We start from the raw sequence: 21,904 nt of genomic DNA on the forward strand, positions 1-21,904 counted from the left end.
AGGAAGGTACCACCCTTTGTCCTTTCCATCCTGCTGCTAAAGATGCGGATTTGATGATAAAAGCTGAAGCAGCCTCTTTACAGATGAAAGCTGGAAAATGAGGACAGCAGAGCTGCCTTCTCCACTGTGGACCTCTCATCTCTGAACTGTTACATGACAGAAACAAAATTCTACGCTGTTTGAGCTATAGGATTTGTACACCCCTTGTAAGTTTTAGACTGCACCCTAACCAGTAAATGTGAAATGTTAGCCTGAACAGAGAAAAAATATTTTTATTAATATGTAGTTCAGGGTTTTCTTTTTGGTGAAGAGGAAGGTATTACAGTTGACTTTATGCTGTAACTGCAACCTACATAAACTCCTTGGCCATAGGCTGACTTGTGTAAAAATAAAAGTACATGCTGAGTTATTATTCTTAACAATAATTAAATCCATACTACGTTCTTGGGTCAGAAAGATTTTATTGGCCTTGTTTTGTTTTTTCCACACAAGAGATTATTGGGACAACTGGTGAACTGTGAATGGGATGTATGGATTGCAAGGTAATAATGTATCAATGTTTTCTTCATTATAATTGGTTAACTGTAGTTATTTAAGAGAGTATTCTTGTATTTTAGGAAATATACACTTAAGAATACGGAAATAATGGGACATCATGTCTGCAACCTTTTGCCAAATGATTCAGAAAAAAATATTATCATGAGAGACAAAGAAAGAAGAAGGGAGCAAGAAAGAGAAAAAGGAAGAAAGGGAGAAAGAAGGCAACGTGGTAAACTGTCAACAAATGACTTTTTCGTACAATTCTGGCCACTTTTCTGTAAATCTGAAATTATCTCAAAGTAAGTTTTAAAAAGTCATGTTTGAAAAAATGGTATGATCCGCTTGGAAATTCATGCCTTTGAAAAACTAAATCAAACAGATCTTCACTATATACAAAATACAAAGGCGTTATAGGAAAAGAAAGAAAAATAAACAAGGTAATGCTGACCTGATTTTCAGGACAAGTTCTGCCACTAGTGACTTTAAATAAGTCAAATAAATGCTCTGAAATAAGAACATTTAATTAAATGGTTCCTTTCCAGCCTTAAAATTCTGTAATTTTCAATTACTTCCAATGCTCACCTCCTTACATTTTCAAAAAGGTATGTGTTGTGTAAAATTAATTTATTTTTGTTAAATTAAATTCCAAGACCAAAGTTCATATGGTTTTTCAATAAATTGAAAAAATCAGTCTTACTCAAAATCATATAAAGTTGGCAGCAGTCAGCATACTCACATCATATCCACACCTCCTGGAGTAGCAGATGATGATGTCTGCTCTTTGCTGGATGAAGAATCAGTAGTACATTCTGGTTCGGATACCGAATCACTGCTGCAGGGCTCACTATTTGGAGATGCATTTCTTTGAGAGGTAGTGTCGATTGCTATAGGTGTTAATTCACTCTCATTGAATGCATCACTTATAAACAAGCCTTCATGGATTAAATAAGCCACTTCTGTGTCCAGTGAATTGTCTTTTGCAGCATTCTTCTGTTGTGAAATCTCTTCCAATTCCCTGGTCCTTCGGTTTTTGTCAAGAACTGAGAGAACAACGCTGTGAATGATATTTAACGTTGCCTATAAGAAAACAGGATATATTTTTAAAGGATTTAAAATAACATGTATCTAAAGTCCCCAAAAGTGAATTCTGGATATGTACTTTTTAAAATCTTATAAATGAGTGTCAAGGTCATGCATGTCATAATTATACCAATCTTTTATCACAGTAAAGGTGACTTTGTGAAAAAGAACTACTCAAGAGAAATGGGTTCCCTAAAGCTTAAGAATGGAGTTCTGTATTTTCACTGATTTAAGTAGCAATCTCCTGAGAGTACATTGCATATATTCTAAGTATCTTAAATAGGTTACACTAAACATAACTTGCCTACCATGTATCTAGTAAGGGGTTAAATAGCCACAATATACAAAGAACTCTTACAACTCAACAAAAAAATCTGATTAAAAAATGAGCAAAGAAAGTATTTCTCCAAAGAAGACATACTAATGGCCAATGAGCATATGAAAGGATGCTCAACATCACTAATCATTAGAAAAATACAAATCAAAACCAAAATGAGATCCCACCTCACACCCATTCAAATGGCTACTATCAAAAAACAAAAACAAAAAACAAAACAAGAAAAACAAGTATTAGAATATGAAGAAACTGGAGCTTTTGTGTACTGGTAAATTAAATTATGAACTTCAAATAGTTTATTCTATAATGTGGTAAACACTAGTAAAAGCCAAAACAACCTTTTCTGATTATAAAAGTAATACCTCTCTTTGTAGAAATATTTAGGAAAAACAAAGAAATGAATAATGAATTTAAATTATACTGCCAAAAGATAACCACCAAAAAGACAAAATGTCTCTTTATTGTATGAAGATGAAGAGATAATAAATCTTTTTAACATAGCTGAGAACATACTATATAAATAGGCCTATACTATCCCTTCACTTAATGTTATAATCTATGCATTTTCTTCAACATTAAAAATCCTCAGATGCATGATATTCCATGGTAATGAATATACCAGGCATAATTTACTTTACCCTTCCCTCTACTGTTAGACATCTGGGTTCTTTCCAATTTGCAGTTATTTGAAAATTCTCAATTAAAAATGAACAGCTTGTAATTAACATTATTTTTCAATGAAATCATACCCTTACAGAATCATAAACTTTTTTCAAAGAAAAAAGTACCATATTTATAGGTTATATATCATCTTCAAAGATGTTTTACAGAAGTATTAGCTTAAGGGGTCTAAATGTGAAAATGAGAAACTACAACTATGATAAATCACTGTTCCCATATTGTATATATATCAAATAAAGATTTGACTTAGTTTAACTGATAGAGAACCTAAAAGTGAAATAGCTATAAAAAAATTACTGGCAAAAGATATGAAAGCAACCCAAGTGTTCATTCATAGATGAATGGATAAAGATGTGGTATATATATACAACGGAACATTACTCAACAATAAAAAAAGAATGAAATCTTGCCATCTGCAACAACATGGAAGAATCTAGAGGATATAATGCTAAATGAAGTAAGTCAGAGAAAGACAAATACCATACGATTTCATTCATATGTGGAATATAAAAAACAAAACAAACAGAGAAAAAAAGAGAAAAAAACAGACTCATACATATAGACAACTGGTGGCTGCCAAACAGGAGAGAGGTGGGAAGAAGGGTGAAATAGGTGAAGGGGATTAAGAGTACACTTATTGTAATGAGCACTGAGTAATTTATAGAACTGCTGAATCATTATATTATACACTGGAAACTAACAGAACAGTGTATTTTAATTTTTTAATATTTATTTATTTTTGAGAGAGAGAGAGAGCACTAGTGGGGAAAGGGCAGAAAAAGAGGGAGACAGAATCCAAAACAGGCTCCAGGCTCTGAGCTGTCAACACAGAGCCTGATGCAGGGCTCGAACTCACAAACTGTGACATCAATCATGACCTAAGCCAAAGTCGGACGCTTAACCAACTGAACCACCCAGGCGCCCCTAGAACACTGTATATTAATTATACTTAAATAAAAAAGAATACTGGCAAAAAGTTGGTCAATTCTACAATCTGCAGTGTAAGAGTTATATACATCCAGACATACAATAATAGAAGTATGTGTGATGAAGTCATGGCGGGAATATGAGAAAAAGTAAAAACATGGCTTAGTTATTTGAGCAATCCACATCTATAGGTTTGCTATCGTCACTACAAATGAGTGGGACCAACATTTTGGTAGGAGCCTAAAGTACAGTGAATCACATTTTTAAAAACTTTTCCCACTCAGAAAGGTTATACACATGACTTAGCATCACTCCAATGTTGATAAAGTCATGTCACAGATTAAGTACCAAAGTCCCCTGGGCCATTTAACAGAATACTAAGGAGATGCCAGGGATGTTAACTAGCACAGGTAACACAATACTGACATCTGATAATTCAAAGAATAGCAAATTTCACAACCTGTTACATTCAGTAATTCCTAAGCATTGTCTTATTAAAACACGGCTGTGACATGTTAATGATTCTAACTACAATGCATTAGTCTGTGACATCTTTTCTTCTGAAAAATGCTCTGTGGCATATGTTCTTTATATTGACTGGTTTAAAATTAAGTGATTATACTGAAGAGACAGAATAATTAAATGTAAATGCATAATCCTTGATTGGACCTCAGATTAAAAAGTGAAATAAAAGCCTGCAATAAAGGCCATTAGTAGAGCAATTTAAATATGAATTATATGTTAAAAAATGCCATTGGGGCGGCTGGGTGGCTCAGTCGGTTAAGCCTCTGACTTTGGCTCAGGTCATGATCTCACAGTTCGTGAGTTCAAGCCCCACGTCGGGATCTGTGCTGACAGCTCAGAGCCTGGAGCCTGCTTCAGATTCTGTGTCTCCCTCTCTCTCTGCCCCCGCCCCTGCTCACACACTGTCTCTCCCTCTCTCTCAAAAATAAATAAACATTAAAATTTTTTTTTAAAAATACCATTATATCAGGATTAAATATTTCTAGAAAACACGGTTTAGAACAGATTTTTGAGTGTTTCACATACTGTGCCTCTAGATAATCTAGAGAGATTCAAAAATCACAAAATCATAAGAGGAAGTATTATTTTTATAATATTTAATGCCAAGTAAGCACTATATTTTTTAATACAAAACTTATCCTAAATTATTGAGTATTAAAATACTCTGAAGCACTTCAAATCTTATTTGAAACCAAGGCTCTTTAGAGAAATTACAAAAACAGGGGTGCCTGGGTGGTCAGTCAGTTCAATGGCTCATTCTTGATTTTGGCTCAGGTCATGATACCACAGTTCGTGAGACTGAGCTCTGCATTGGGCTGTGTGCTGACAGCATGGAGCCTGCTTGGGATTCCCTCTCTCTCTCTCTCTCTCTCTCTCTCTCTCTCTCTCTGCCCCTTCCCCACCCCCTGTCAAAATAAACGAACAGTAAAAAAATTACAAAAAACAAAGAAATTATGTTTTTCTAATCCGATTCTATATGTATATATCTAGAAAGTGGACTTAATTTTAGCGATATTCTGGATAAACTGAAAATCACATAAACTTACCTTAACTCTTTGTAGGAAAATTGTAAACTTAGAGAAAATGTCCTTCAGCAAATCAAACCACTGAGGAAAATTCAACATTCTCATCTGATCTGCAAGCCTAGGAAAAAAAAATTCAAAGAAAAAAATATTTGTCTTTGGGCACTTAGGAGTTTATTCTCAAAAGATACTTCTATATTTGCAATACAGGAATTTTTCTATTTGAGAAAATTTCCTAGGGAATAAAATTTAAAAGAAGTGACTCTCCAGGTCCATAGAGCTTTTAACAGAATACCAGTAACTTAATTTTTCCAACTACTAGTGATTCCTGCATTGTTACGGTTGCTTCAACTAATTCTGAAACAGAGTTTTCACTAGGTAATAGTGTAGAAATTAAAACCTCTCAATCCTTATTCTATGAATTTGGCCTGGAAAAATTTCACAGTGATTCATATTGCTATTCATATCTTGGGCTACTTAATAAATAGAGTTTAGGGGTGCCTGGGTGGTGCAGTCGGTTAAGCGTCCGACTTCAGCCAGGTCATGATCTCGCGGTCCGTGAGTTTGAGCCCCGCGTCAGGCTCTGGGCTGATGGCTCGGAGCCTGGAGCCTGTTTCCGATTCTGTGTCTCCTTCTCTCTCTGCCCCTCCCCCGTTCATGCTCTGTCTCTCTCTGTCCCAAAAATAAATAAAAAAACGTTGGAAAAAAAATTAAAAAAATAAATAAATAAATAGAGTTTAGATATCTATATGAATTAGAAATTCATTATAAAATATTTATCACTAATCTCAAATAAATCTCAAAATGAAAAAAAATAGGAATTTAAAGGGCGAAAACAAAAAATTACAGACATGAGGCAATTCAAAATCATGTACTCAAATTCCTCAAAGTCAATTAGAAGCTGGGTTTTAATCAGATAGCTAAATAATTTAAACATAACACTGTGATTCCTCTGAAATGGACCATCTTCAATGTCTCTCCTCCATACCTACGTTGTAGCCTCTTGCCCTGGGAGGCTGACCTGCTGGGCGTGGCCAAGGAGGAGCCCTTACAAAACACTGGAAGGAAGAAAGGAACTGATAGCTCCACCTCCCTCCCTGAGAGGTTGTCTCAGGAAGACTGCCTCCAGCACTGCAGATCACTTCAACTACTACAGGCCTTTTTTTTCCCTACTACTAAGTGGCCTTCTCCTGAATCCTACTGTTCTCTTCTCTTGGCCCTTAAAGGTACTGCACTGTCACTTGTGATTTTTCTACACTCTGCCCATACCTTAGTAAATAATTCCTTAATTAAATCCTCCTCAGATTATTCTAATGTGTCATCTTTTCCCTAACTGATAACTCCCAACGTAATATTTATACTTACTTCACAATAACATCTGTGTCAATTTCTTCTATTTGTGAAACTTTATTAATCACACACTGCAAATTTTAAGAAAAAAATTCAGTTAACATCTTTAGAATTCTAAGTACTTCGTGGTTCATTTACATATTAAAAATGGCTTCCACGGAAAAAAAAAAAAAATGACCTCAATGACTACGATCATTTTACCAGACGTCTCTTATGCCTTTTATACACACATCAAGGTGTATAAAACACTGTAGCATTATATCCTTACCCTATTAAATAATTATTCCAGGATATGCTTGAACTGTTATATTAACTAAAATCCCCTACTATTTAAAACTATTCAAAACCACACACCAAACAAACAGAACAACACCCAGAACCATAATTCTTAGGAATAAGGTATAAGCCCCATATTAAAATTCCAAAAAAAAGTTCATTTTGGAGGTTATGTTTTCTTGCAATATATGTAACAGATTAAGTTAAAAAAAATGCTTAGACTTCAGGAGAATCCTGGGAATTACAACACAGCAGTTTCATAAAATTTGTTTAGAAGTATCACATACATACATAAAATTACGCAAATTATGTTCAAATCTATTTTTACAAATGGAGTACACTTGTGTAATGAAAACTCAGATCATGAAATTAAACACTGCCAGTAAGCACCTCTCTTGCTTCCCTTCTAGTCACTACTTTCTCGGAAAAGATACTATCTTGATTTTTAATACCACAGATTAATTCTAATATCATAGATTAATTACAAAAGTGTGTCTCCTTTGTGACTCCTTTGTGTCTGGTTTATTTGGCTCCACATTATATATGTGATATTCATCCATTTGTTCCATGTGATTTATTCATTCTCATTGCTGTACAGTATTCATACAAATATACCACAACTCGATCATTTTTTTTTTTTTTTTTACTGATGACAGAATTTGGGTTTTTCAAAGAAAAAAAAAGAAAACTTTGGGTTTTTCCAGTTTTTATTACAAATAGTGCTGCCATGAAATATTATGCTGTCTTGGTAAATTTATGTATGCATTTCTGCTGATAAATACCTGGCAGTAGAATTGCTGAGTTACAATATATGTGTACATTTAGTGCTAGTAGCTATTGCCAACAATTTTTGAAAGTGGTCATAACAATTTTAAAATATAGTGTTTTAGTATTCAAAAAAAGTAAAAAAGGTGGTATGATTACTAATCTTTTTTTGCTTGTTTTATTTAAACATTAAAAACTCAGAAATGTACATTCAACCTGATGACGATCATTAAGCCTAATAAGTATATTTAAAATTATTGTTTCTCATATTTAGAAAAACTGAAGTTTAATGTTTAATGATATTTATCAGAGTAAAACAGCAAAACAAAGATGAGACTGAAAAAGGTTTTAGTTTACAATAATAATTTCTTAAAGATAAGGATAAGAGGAAATAAACATTTACTTACTGCAGGTGAGAATGTATTTGGTAAAATCTTTTTAGAAAGCAATTCAACTCTATCAAATAGCTTTAAAAATACTTTTCACTCTCTGACCAATAATTCCACATCTAGAAATCAGCTATAAGAAAATAGTCTTAACTATGGAAAAACCCAACAAAACTTTACACCAAATATGTGTGTCACAGTGTTCTACAGTACCGAACTGAAAAAATGTAAATATTCAACACAGAGGAAAGGCATAACTAATAAAATGTGGATAGGATTTTATACAACCATCAAAAATGATGTGTCTGAAGGCTTATAAGAGAAAATGCTTATGTTATGATTCTGAAATGTATGTACAATTCACAATCATATATACAGTATGATAGCAACAATGAAAAACATCAGTAACAATTTACACTTAGAATTACACTTAAAAATACATTTTTTTTTAAGAGAGAGAGAGAACACACACACACACACACACACACACACACACACACACACAAGCTGAGGGGAGGAGCAGAGGGAGACAGAGAAAATCTTAAGCATGTTCCACACTCAGCACAGATCCCAATGTGGGGCTTGATTCCATGACCCTGGGGCTTGATCTCAATGTCCTGGGATCACACGACATGAGCCGAAATCAAGAGTCAGATGTTCAACCGACTGAGCGACCCAGATCCCCCTACACTTAGAAATATTCTTAAAGTGATAATCTTTTGGCTAGTAGGTCTATTTTTTCTTCTATTTTTCTATATTCTAAGTTTTTAAATAAATGAGAAAATGTTACTATTATACTGCATATATATTATTACTAGATCATGTAAAAATAAATTTGATAAAAAGATTCTAGGGGCACCTGGGTGGCTCAGTCAGTTAAGCATCGACTCTTGACTTCATGGTCTTGCAATTCATGAGTTCAAGCCCCACATAGGGCTCTGCACTGACAGTGTGGAGCCTGCTTCGGATTCTGTCTCCTTTGCTCTCTGCCCCTCCCCTACTCATGCTTTCTCACTCTCGAAAAATAAACATTAAAAAAATTTTAAAAAAAGATTCTAGACCAAAATATATCAAATAAAAATGTATATTTACCTGTTTAATGATATTCTTTGCTGTAATAATCATTTCTTCACTATAGATTTCTAAAAAATTAAGTTTTCTTTGTTTTAAAAGTCCAAATACAAGAGATACAAGTCTTTCCTATTAAAATAAAAGTATGGAATTTTACAATTTAAATACAGAATAATGTCACTCAGAAGTAGAAATATTCAACATCAAGCGTTTCATTATCTGATCCTCAGATCTCTATCCTGCACGTGGTATTTTCTAGAAGCCCCCAAAAACCCCTTCTACAGCAATCTTGTCATCAGATTATTGGAGTCATAGTTTTAAAAACAGATAAATCCTAATGCACTATAGTGGATCAAATGAAGCTGTCTTGGGGACAAAACAATATGAGTACATTTTAGCATAGTTTTAACAAGTAGGTAGAAAGTATCCTTCTCAAATCCTGATGACCTGGACTATTTGTGGGGAATTAACTGCTAACACATACAAAAATCTCTTTACTTAGGCTGCTATCAGGGCTTCTGGATCCTTTCCTAGTTCTTGGTGGTAATCAGCATTGAAAAGTCAGCAGATAAGTGAAGCCTGGATCTTATGTATAAGCATATGCATAAAACATGTTCATAACAGGGGTTCAGTGACTGTTAATGACTGATAAGTTACTATATAATAATGATCACTTTTATAACAAACATACTCCAGTACATGCATACACATGGATATATGTTAATTCATCCTACATCTATATTTTAAGCTTGGTTTATAAGATATATATAAGACCTCATTTTAAATCCAATTTCTAATTAAGCTATAAAGTTACTTTATTCTCTAACTTCATAGGATAATGAACAATTACGGTGTTTGCTAAAATCACATAGTTAGGGAAGGACTTCACAGAGGACTGACTGAGCTTGAAATTTTTTTCTGCTCATTATAATCTGAGAAGAATGTGTTCTAAACTAATACTATTAGGAATTAACACTAAGCAATGACACCAATTTCATCCACAGTTTAAGACACGTACCTCTTCTAAAATTTGACAGTCATCATCCAGTGGTCTGTTTAAGTCACTATGAGAATAAGTAGAAAACTCTGCAATCATCATTTTATCTATCAGTTTTTCCAATTCACAAAGTTGTGATCCCAAATGCCTACAAAGGAAGAGGAAAATGTGACATATATTCTTTAAAAACCCAAATTCGCTCCACAGTCAAGGAAACTAGTAGGCAAAACTTTTCTAGCAGCAGTATTTTGTGCAACAATGTAATGTAAAATGGAATCCTTTAACAAAAATAACTGCAACAGTTTCACATCATCTCCCATATTCTTTTCTTCTTACATGTTTAACCTCCAAACACTTAAATGTGTTGTAGGACACAGTTCTAGAAATTTCATGACTGCTTTTTTTGTCCGCTTTTCACAGACAAAATATTCAGCTATTCTAAGTCCTTTCCTAATTAACCATTTACTGCATGGCAATGCCAGTAGCTCCCCAGCCATTCATTTATTCCACAAATACAAATACAAGTGCCTACTACAGCCCTGTCAGGGAGATATAAATACCTAACGGATCACATGGACAGACTGACTCAATTCAATCTCTGTTATGAATAGTCTGAGTTACTGTGCAATCTCCCCCAGGTCATTATACTGAAAGTCATTAGAACACAAAACTGAAAAAACAAAACTACTAAGAAACAGTATATCCATGGAACTTTTTCTCATAAAAAATAATGTTCCTTTTTAATCTACCTCTAATATTTATAGATCCTACATAGGATTAGAGCGAGAAGGACTCTAATCAGATGAGCAGTTGTGGGGATGGTGAAGGCAAATACTGCAAACAGGATTTGGAACCAATGCCCTAAAGAAAGCATGCAGTAACCAAATGACAAGATTGATGCATGCAGTCTGCTCACCAGGGAACTAAGGATCACTACCTTCACATACAAAGAGATCTTTACTATACAAACTAAAAGCTTCACAAAAACAATGGATTAAAGAAAACTAGGTGATGTAGTTGGCCAAAGTATTTCAAAAATTAAGTGAAATGGGCCAACGAGAAATGTTTATATATTATATAAAAAAATTTAAGCTCTATTTTTTGTATAATTTCAAAATATGTATATTTAAATGTCTAAATTTAAAATTTACCTTAAATTTAGACATTTGTTATTGAATAAAAAACAAACATTTAAAAATACATATACTCACCATTTACTTGAAAAACTAATGTCAGCAACTATCTTTATTAAGACCAGATACAGCACATTTTTTAAAAACTAGTTTAAACTATGTGACCTTTGGGGCGCCTGGGTGGTTCAGGTGGCTAAGCATCCAACTATGGCTCAGGTTATCATCTCATGGTTCCTGAGTTCTAGCCCCATGTAGGGCTCTGTGCTGACAGCTCAGAGCCTGGAGCCTGCTTCGGATTCTGTGTCTCCCTCTCTCTCTGCCCCTCCCCCATATGTGCTCTGTCTTTCTCTCTCTCTCAAAAATAAACATTAAAAAAATGTTAAATAAAATAAACTATGTGACCTTTTAGATAGATCCATTTTTCTCATCTAAACAACATATGGTAAGCAGGGTAGTGATAATTTTGAAAAAAATCCAATGGTGAAATAATGTATATATTTGCATTCTGTAATATGAAAATTATATTTCTCAGAGCCAATTAGAAGATAGTAAGATTCTCATAAATGACACCAGTGTCTCACAATAAGCTAACTTAGAACATATTCACTAGTACAAACTAAAACACTGCCATAAGGAAGTTTGGCAATGTCTAGCAAATTACATAGGCAATTAACCTTTGACCTGGGAATCTCACTTCTCAGTATCTGTCTCAAAGATACACTCTTAAAAATACAAAAGAACATATACATTCATTGCAGCACTGTTCATAACTGCAAAGGAATACAAACTACTCAAATGCTGAAAAACAGAGGGCTAGTTGACTATATCGTAATAGACACTATACACTTTTAAAATAATTGAGGAATACCAAGTAATATACTATATACTGCTACAGTTTCTCAGTCTTCTTTTTTTCAGTATTGTCCCAAGAAGTCCTTTTAGACCTTTTAATTCCTAATCACCACCACCAACCCCCACACACTAATATCACATATATACTGTATATCTGTTTATATACCTTGGCCCCCTGGAGGGTCACAAGTCATTATAATATCCAAGTTTTTCTTTCACCTCAAGAACAACTTTTGCCCCCTTAAGGTGATAGCCTCCCATTGAGAATACACACTGTAGAGTGATCTCCAGGGTATACTGTAAGGTTAAAACAGCAAGGTGGAGAAAAGTATATACAATTTACTAATGCTTATCTAAGATGAAGAACAAAGACAGAGATGGCTGGATGCATGATGGATAAATACAAACTAAAACATTTTAAAAGGGTGACTTATAGGGTAGGTAGGAAGGAAGGAAGGAAGGAACAAGATAGAAATTAAATTTTTCTGAATATCATTTGTTTCAGAGATTTGACTCAGAACCACATAACTACTTAACATAGTTATAGTACAAGATTACATTTAATAAATTCAATCCTTAAATATCAAAAGCAATGAAACAAATGAATTTAAATACACATCAAGTTAGCAGCAAATGTACACAAAGAATTATTTCAAGTGACTTTAAAACGTAATGTACCTATTCATCCCACCAAGATATAGCTTAAAGAAGAGAAAGAAATCCTCCATGTTTGTAGTAATAATACTGTTAGTTCTGAGAGCATTCTATGTATACTGTGGGATGAAATAAATGAGTAATTATGTTAGTGTCATCGAGAGCCACAGTTTTCACCTTCAGCCTGTTTTAAAGGACTTACATATATAAGATTAAAAAAGTAAAATCTTTATGGTCCTGAATTTAAATTAGGACTATCAATATGAACTCCTACTTTTTCTTTAAAAAGAAAAATCTATTTTCTAGCTCTGTCCACTACAAAGGTCTAGAGATAATGACCAATCCAGTAGCAAGGAATATCTCTGGTATCCAGAGCATAATTTCTCAATACCATTTCCTACTAAAATAAACTAGTGCTCCCTAGAAATATAGTGGGTTATAAGTCTGGGGGAAAAAATGTATGATATGAACATCTAATCATAACACAAAGTAAGAAAACTATTAAGCAAAAGCTCATGGAATTATGTAAAAGGCCACAAGAATGAACCTGAGGAGATTTCTACAAAAGACAGAACATTATGAACACTGACAAGAATAAAAACAGCAAAAATCTTAAATATATACAAATCCACATGCTTACAAAAATATTTTTAAATCATCAGTTAACTTTGGAAGATACAAGATTTTCAATTTGTTACTTTTAAAACAGCTAAATGAAAAAAATAAAGGAATCTAGAATTTATTCTGCCTCTCCTTATAAGAGCTGTCCTTCAGATTTACCAAATAATTACGGAGAAATATCACTTTACAGAAACATTCTGATTAAAAAATGAATAAGGAAGTACAGAATCATAGTATCATTATAGGTAACCCATGAGATGCTGAATCATAATATAGTTCAATGTTTAACTTTTTGAGGAATCTCCATACTGTTTTCCAGAGTGGCTGTACCAGTCTGCATTCCCACCAACAGTGCAAGAGGGTTTCCCTTTCTCCACATCTTCACAAACATCTGTTGTTTCCTGAGTTAATTTTAGCCACTCTGACCGGAATGAGGTGGTATCTCAATGTGGTTTTGATTTGTATTCTCCTGATGATAAGCGATATTGAGCATCTTTTCATTTGTCTGTTAGCCATCTGGATGTCTTCTTTGGAAAAGTGTCTATTCATGTCTTCCGCCCATGTCTTCACTGGATTATTTGTTTGGGGGATGTTGAGTTTGATAACTCTTTATACATTTTGGATACAAACCTTTTATCACATATGTCACTTACAAATATCTTCTCCCATTCCAAAGGCTGCCTTTTAGTTTTGTTGATTGCTTCCTTTACTGTGCAGACTTTTATTTTGATGTGTCCCTATCGTTTATTTTTGCTTTTGTGTCCCTTGCCTCAGGAGATGATTCCAGTAAGAAGTTGCTACAACTGAAGTCAGAGAGGTTACTGCATATGTTCTCTTCTAGGATTTTGATGGTTTCCTGTCTCACATCTAGGTGCTTCATCTATTCTGAATTCATTTTGTGTACGATATAAGAAAGTGGTCCAGTTTCATTCTTTTACATGTTATTGTCCAGTTTCTCCAACACCATTTGTTGAAGAGGCTTTTTTTCCATTGGCCATTCTTTCCTGCTTTGTCAAAGATTAGTTGACCATATAGTTGTAGGTCCATTACTGAGTTTTCTATTCTGTTCTATTGATCCTTGTGCCTGTTTTTGTGCTAGTATCATACTGTCTTGATCATGACAGCTTTGTAATATAACTTGAAGTTTGGAATTGTGATGCTTCCAGCTTTACTTTGCTTTTTCAAGATTGCTTTGGCTATTCCAGCTCTTTTCTGGTTCCAAATTTTTGGATTGTTTGTTCCAGCTCTATGAAAACTACTGGTGGTATTTTGATAGAGATTACATTAATTGTGTAGACTGCTTTGAGTAATAAGGACATTTTAACAATATTTGTTCTTCTAATACATGAGCATGGAATGTTTTTTCCATTTCTTTGTGTTCTCTTCAATTTCTTTCATAAGTGTTCTATAATTTTCAGAGTGCAGATCTTTTTACCTCTGTATTCCTAGGTATCTTACGGTTTTTGGTGCAATTGTAAATGGGATTGATTCCTCGATTTCTCTTTCTGCTGCTTCATTACTGGTGTATAAAAATGCAACAGATTTCTGCATGTTGATTTTATATCCTATGACTTAGCTGAATTCATGTATCAGTTCCAATAATTTTTTGGTGGAGTCTTTTCGATTTTCTACATAGAGTATCATGTTGTCTGTGAACAATGAAAGTTTGACTTCTTCCTTGACAATTTGAATGTATTTTATTTCTTTTTGTTGTCTGATTGCTCAGGCCAGGACTTCCAGTACTCTGTTAAATAATCATGTTGAGCCTGGACGTCCCTGTCTTGTTCCCGACTGTAGAGGAAAAGCTCTCAATTTTTACCTATCGAGGATGATATTAGATGTATGTCTTCCGTTTTGGCCTTCATGATGATGAAGTACGTTCCTTCTATCCTTCTTTGTTGAAGATTTTTTATCAAGAATGGATGCTGTATTTTGTCAAGTGCTTTTTCTCCATCTATTGAGAAGATCATATGGCTCTTATCCTTTCTTTTATTAATGTGGTGCATCATATTGATTGATTTGTGAATACTGAACCCAGGAATGAATCCCAGTTGATAGTGGTGAATGATTCTTTTAATGTACTGTTGGATTCAATTTGCAAGTGTCTTGTTGAGAATTTCTGCATCCATGTTCCTCAGGGACAGTGGCCTCCAATTCTCCTTTTTAGTGGGGGTTTTTATCTGGTCTGGGAATCAAGGTAATGTTGGCCTCATACAATGAATTTGGAAGTTTTCCTTCCATTTCTTGTTTTTGGAACAGTTTGAGACGAATAGGTATTAACTCTTTTTTAAATGTTTGGTAGAATTCCCCTGTGAAGCCATCTGGCCCTGGACTTCTGTTTGTTGGGAAATTTTTGATTACTGATTCAATTTCATTGCTGGTTATGGGTCTGTTCAAATTTTCTACTTCTTCCTGTTTCGCTTTTGGTAGTTTGTATATTTCCAGGAATCTATCCATTTCTTCCAGATTGCCCAGTTTGTTGGCATATAATTTTTCATCATATCCTCTTATAGTTGTTTGTATTTCTTTGGTGTTGGCTGTGATCTCTCCTCTTTCATTCGTGATTTTATTTATCTGAGTTCTTACTCTTTTCTTTTTGGTAAGTCTGGCTAGGGGTTCATCAATTTTATTAATTCTTTCAAAGAACCAGCTCTTAGTTTCATTGATCTGTTCTACTGTGCCTTTTTGGTTTGTATGTTTCCATATCATTTATTTCTGCTCTAATCTTTATTATTCCCCTTCTGCTGGCTTTAGGCTTTATTTGCTGTTCCTTTTCTTTTGAGGCTTCAGGTTTTTTTTTTTTAATTTTTTTTTTTAACGTTTATTTATTTTTGAGACAGAGAGAGACAGAGCATGAACGGAGGAGGGTCAGAGAGAGGGAGACACAGAATCCGAAACAGGCTCCAGGCTCTGAGCTGTCAGCACAGCTGTCCGCACAGAGTCTGACGCGGGGCTCGAACCCACAGACCGCGAGATCATGACCTGAGCTGAAGTCGGCCGCTCAACCGACTGAGCCACCCAGGCACCCCTGCTGTTCCTTTTCTAAGTGTAAGCTCAGGTTGTATATTTGAGACTTTTCTTGCTTCTTGAGATAGGCCTGTATTACGATATACTTCCCTCCTGTGACCACATTTGCTGCATCCCAAAGGTTTTGGACTGTCATGTTTTCATTTTCATTTGCTTCCATGCATTTTTTTTTTTAATTTCTTGTTTAATTTCCAGGTTAACCCACTCATTCTTTAGTAGGAGGTTCTTTAACCATGTATTTGTGGTCTTTCCAAATTTCTTCTTGTGGTTGACTTCAAGTTTCATAGTGTTGTGATCTGAAAATATGCATGGTATGATCTCAGTTTTTTCATACTCTGTGGAGGCCTGATTTGTGACCACAGTATGTGATCTATTTGGGAGAATGTTCCACGGGCACTCGAAAAGAATGTGTATTCTGCTGCTGTAGGATGAAATGTTCTGAACATATCTGTTAAGTCCTTCTGGCTCAGTGTGTCACTCAAAGCCCTTGTCTCCTCGTTGATTCTCTGCTTAGATGATCTATCCATTGCTATAAGTGGAGTGTTAAAGTTCCTTACTATTGTTGTATTGTTATCAATGAGTTTCTTTACGTTATTCATTGATTTATATATTTGGGTGCTACCAAGTTGGGGGAATAAATATTTATGATTGTTAGATCTTCTTGATGGACAGACTCCTTTATTATGATACAGTGATCTTCTTCATCTCGTCTTTGGTTTAAAATCTAGCTCATCTTATATAAGCATTGCTACTCCAGCTTACTTTTGACATCCATTTGCATGATAAATGTTTCTCCATCCCTCACTTTCAATCTGCACGTGTCTTTAGGACCAAAATGAATCTTTTAAGCAGCATATAGATGGGCTTTATTTATTTTATTTATTTATTCAATCCATTCTGATATCCTATGTCTTTTGATTGGAGCACTTAGTCCATTTACATTCAGAGTAATTACTGATAGATAAAAATTTGGTGCCATTGTATTACCAATAAAGTTGCTGATTATGGAGATTTTCTCTATTCCTTTCTATTCTTTGTTGCTTTTGATCTTTCTTTCCCACTCAAAGGGTCCCCTGTAACATTTCTTGAAGGGCTGATTTAGTGTTCACAAACTCCTTTAGGTTTTGTTTATCTGGGAAACTCTTTATCTCCCCTTCTATTCTGAATGACAACCTTATTGGATAAAGTATTCTTGGCTGCAGATTTTTCCCATTGCACATGCTGATGATATCCTACCACTCCATTCTGGCCTGCAGGTTTCTGTGGAGACATCTGCTGCAAACCTGATTTGCCTTCTCTTGTAGGTTAGGGATTTCTTTTCCCTTGCTGTTTTCAGCATTCTTTCCTTACCTCTATATTTAAAAAATTTCACTATGATGTCTTGGTGTTGGCTGGCTTTTGTTATATTTGATGGGAGTTACCTGTACCTCCTGGATTTGGATGTCTGGCTCCTTCCCCAGATTAGGGAAGTTGGAAGCTATAATTTGCTCAAATAAACCTTCTGCCCCCTTTCCCCTGTCTTCTTCTGGAACTCCTATGATACAAATGTTATTATACTTTATGGAGTTGCTGAGTTCCCTAAGTCTACATTCATGATCCAATACTTTTCTTTCTTCTCTTCAGCTTCATTATTTTCCATAGCTTCTATATCAGATTCATTCCTCTGCTTCATCTATCCTTACTTCATTACATCCAGTCTGTTTTGCATCTTTGTTATAGCATTTTTTATTTCAGCCTGACTAGTTTTTAGCTCTTTTATCTCTGCAGTAAGGGCTTCTCTAATGTCTTCTATGTTTTTCTCAAGCTCAGCTAGTATCCTTATGATTGTTGTTTTAAATTCTAATTCAGGCATATTACTTATATTTGTTTTGAGTAAATCCCTGGCCATGACCTCTTGTTTCTTTTGGGGCAAATTCCTCCATCTTGTCATTTTGACTAGGCCACTGTTTTTGTGTATGTGTTAGGAAAGACTTATATGTCCTGCTGAGTGTAATGGCTGTATTAAGAAGAGGTCCTATACTGTTCAGGGCCTGGCACGTCAGAAAGTATTTCAGAGTGTGCACTCTGCAGCTGTGTTTTGGCTGCTCTTTCCCTCAGGTCAGTTCTTTGCAGTGTTTCTCCTTGCCTGCATTGGGGAGTGTTGGGACCTTGTCCAGTGTGTGGCAATATAACTAGGTGTGCTTTGGTCTGCTTGTTAAAATAAGCCTGATCCTATTTCCACTAGAGCTGAAACTTTGCCACACTCTATTAAGTTCAGAAGAATTGATACGTGTGGAGGATTTGTGCTGGTCTTTGGGGAAAGGAGCCTGTTGTGCTGGTTCTCAGGCCAACTTGCTATAGTAAAAATGCACCCACAGGGCACAGTGGGGTGGGGCCTGGTGTAAGCAGCTCCAGCCTCCACTGGGGGCAGTGTGTTGCTCACTGAAGTTTCTCTGTGCCGATGGGCAGGGGGGGAAATGGGTCACCCCACTCTCTCATCCCCAAAAAGGGGAGTTCGCATCTGCTGCTGTTCAAGAAGGCTTCACAGAAGAGCAAACAATCTCCTCTCTTATGTCCCAGGCTTCTGTCAGAACTCTGCTTTCATCTGGTGCCCAAGCCATCTGCCTGTCTGGTGGCACAGACCTCCTGTGTTTTATCTCAGGCATGCAGCTGGGTTTCAAAAACTCCAAATTTTAGGGACCCAGCACAGCACAAATCTATGCTGATCCTCTGGAAAAGGGTCTTGCCACGCTACAGTTGGTGCCAGTTTGTTCCAGAAAAGCAGTCACATGCCCACGCAGGGGGCTTGGAATTCATGGTAAAACACAGCCAAAAGCTGGTTTCTTGGCTAGCTGCCTTCAGCAGGTACCTCTACTGCAATGCTAATTAATGAGGTGGCTCAATGGTGTCTGCCATCTCTTTTGTCCCCTGAGAGGCAGTACCACCTCTCCCAAATACACTCCAAGAAGGGGAACTGTTTCTCCTAGTGAGACCCAGGAGATCCTCAGACCATTCTGTCCACTCCGGGGCCTCTGCCCTCCTTTCCCACAGGAGCACCCCTAAGTCTGCCAGGCATGACCTGAACAATGGTGCAGAATTCTAAAACTTCAGATTTTGAGCTTCATGCTTGTATGCACTTACAATAATCAGCCCCTCACCTCCTCCCAGTCAAGGGTTTTGGGGAAGACTTTCTTGTGCAACCCTGTGCACTGCTTTCTCTCACTGTCTCTGTGACCAGGGCTCCCTCCCCTCCACAGCACCTGCAGTTCTTTTCTCCCCCAAGTCAACTCTCCACAGCTCCTACCTTCCACGATGTGCCTGTTTTTCTCTCTAGATGTGCAGTTTGTTCTCTCAGTCTTCAGATCAATTCCTTGAGTGTTCAGAATGATATAGTATTTATCTAGCTGTGCTTGAGGGACAAGGCAAGCATAGGGTCCCTCTACTACTCCACCATCTTAACTCACAAACACCCAGGACCATACCAAAGATTTTAAGTAATTTCTACACCCAATGTGGGGCTAAACCCCCAGATCAAGAGCCACATGGTCCACCAACTGAGCCAGCCAGGGACCATAAAATGAACTTATTCTGAGATATACTGGTATTCCTTCTGCACCTTGATCTACTACCTTGACACAAAACTATTTTAACATTTTCAAAATGTTATTTTCAAAGCTATGACTGGCCTTTCATTGACTGGCATCCTCTACCGGAAAATTTAATTTTGTTTCTCCATCCAAATGTTTCTGTAAATATTAGTCCTTATGATTTGCTAAGACTAAAACAGCACAATGATAACATTACTAAACAGATCAGTCTAGAAGAAAAACTATTCATGTAACTAAATACATTCACACTTCTTCAGCTTTAAAATTTTTAAATTTCTAACATTATTTCCAATAGCTTATTTAAAGGACATACCGGAAGCTGTGAATGCCCTGAAGTTCCTGCTGTAGAACCTCTTGTGTTGTTGCTATTAAGTCCAATGCTCCAACAAATTCAGAAGTGGATAACAACACCTGTACTGTAGGCTGAGTTTGGTGTACAGTGGCCATTAACTTGAGTTTATTGTACACTTTAACACAATTATTTCTGGTAAGTGCCAGTCTTAAAATGTGTAGTGATCCTTCACACATTACTTTATCAATCTGTGCAATTTTATCTCGAAGCATTTTTACAGCCTGGGAAGTTTTCTTGAGGTAGTCCTGCAATTCGTGTTGAGAGGTCATAGCATGAAAAAATGCTTCTGAACGTAGAGAGATCTGGTGAGCAATGTTTACTTCCACAATATCCAGATAATGGCTCAGCTTAAGAGGGAAGAAAAAAAAAAATCATAAGAGTATTGTAAGTATACCTTCTTTGACTATCCACATACTTTCTGAAAATGATACAAGATTTCTATATGTATTTTAAATCCCATTGTGTGAGCTATTTGATTATGGAATTCTTGATATTGAGCATAACAGAACAGAAGGGAGACAAAAGGTAACAGCCCAAATATTAATAAATTTAACACAAAAGAGTAGAAGCTGATTTACCTTCTTCCTCTGCTCCTGCTATTACTGCCCTCCAAATGCCAACTACTTTCTAGAAAGTAAGAGTCATCTGAGATCATTATCTAGTTTTAGAAGTTCTAAGATCTGAGACAGAATGATCTCCTTAACCCCCACACCATCACACATCACTTATCTGACTAAAAGCTTATTATAGTTACTGTTTATTGACCTCCTCCTTCTATATACCGGGCACTGGTATTTTATACACATAATTTTCTAGTTCTAACAATCTTAGAGTACAAGTATTATTTGTATTCTTATTTTTACAGATGAGGAAACTGAGGCTCAGAGACATTAAATAATTTGAATAAAGTCATGTGGTTAGTAAGTGGCAAAACTAAAATTTGAATCCAGGCCTGACTCAAAAACTGAAGCTCTTTCTATTATACCACACTTCTGCAAAATACTAAAGAATTCATGATCCAGTCACAAATTATGGAAAGTAGTAGAATTCACTGGGACATTTTTTTCAAGGCTGCTTATCTTACATTTCAAAAATTATTCTTGGGGCACTTGGGTGGCTCAGTCAGTCGGGCGTCCGACTTCGGCTCAGGTCATAATCTCACAGTTCACAAGTTCAAGCCCCGCATCTGGCTCTGTGCTGACAGCTCAGAGCCTGGAGCCTGCTTTGGATTCTGTGTCTCCCTCTCTCTCTGCTCCTCCCCCGCTCATGCTCTGTCTCTCTCTCAGAAATAAATAAACATTAAAAATATTTTAAAAGATTATTCTTTTATCAATTTGTAAAACTCAGTTTATTGCCAATATATTTTCCTTTTAAAATATGCCTTAAATGGATTCACATTTTATTTGTAACACAACCAAGATTAATTCCTAGAGTAACATATATTTAAAAATACTTTCTAATTTCAAATATGGGCTTCTAACACTTGAGTTGTCTTTTCTTCCTTTCTAATTGCATATGCTTTTTTTGGCTACATTATCTTCTACTTCTCTCCCACTTTTTAACTTTTAGATTCTTCAACCTATAGCTCAAGCTCTAGGCATTCTCTCTCAACATCTCACGAGAATTCACAGTGCTAAAAGGTTAATGGGCTTTCAACATGTAGGACTCATAAAATTAGAAGAGATTATTTGGTCACCAAGATTGTTTCCTTAAAACCATGC

The 21,904-nt window shown here is 35.6% G+C and overlaps 1 protein-coding gene across 7 annotated transcripts in view; it reads right to left on the reverse strand.

Moving 5' to 3' along the window:
* The window catches only part of VPS54 (VPS54 subunit of GARP complex), a 170,003-nt gene that overhangs the window by 80,665 nt on the left and 67,434 nt on the right, over positions 1–21,904 (reverse strand). For all 7 annotated transcript variants that reach the window (XR_443970.3, XM_042981514.1, XM_042981511.1 and 4 more), the window contains 6 exons: positions 20,145–20,530; positions 9,979–10,105; positions 8,982–9,089; positions 6,478–6,533; positions 5,137–5,233; positions 1,277–1,617 (listed from right to left, as the gene is read on the reverse strand). Coding sequence is in view for 6 of the 7 variants with exons in the window: in XM_042981514.1 (XP_042837448.1) it covers positions 1,277–1,617; positions 5,137–5,233; positions 6,478–6,533; positions 8,982–9,089; positions 9,979–10,105; positions 20,145–20,530 (1,115 nt within the window). In the remaining variant the exon portion in view is untranslated. The remainder of the gene's footprint in view (positions 1–1,276; positions 1,618–5,136; positions 5,234–6,477; positions 6,534–8,981; positions 9,090–9,978; positions 10,106–20,144; positions 20,531–21,904) is intronic.

Source organism: Panthera tigris, chromosome A3 (genome assembly GCF_018350195.1).
Source record: "Panthera tigris isolate Pti1 chromosome A3, P.tigris_Pti1_mat1.1, whole genome shotgun sequence".
Classification (NCBI taxonomy): Eukaryota; Metazoa; Chordata; class Mammalia; order Carnivora; family Felidae; genus Panthera; species Panthera tigris.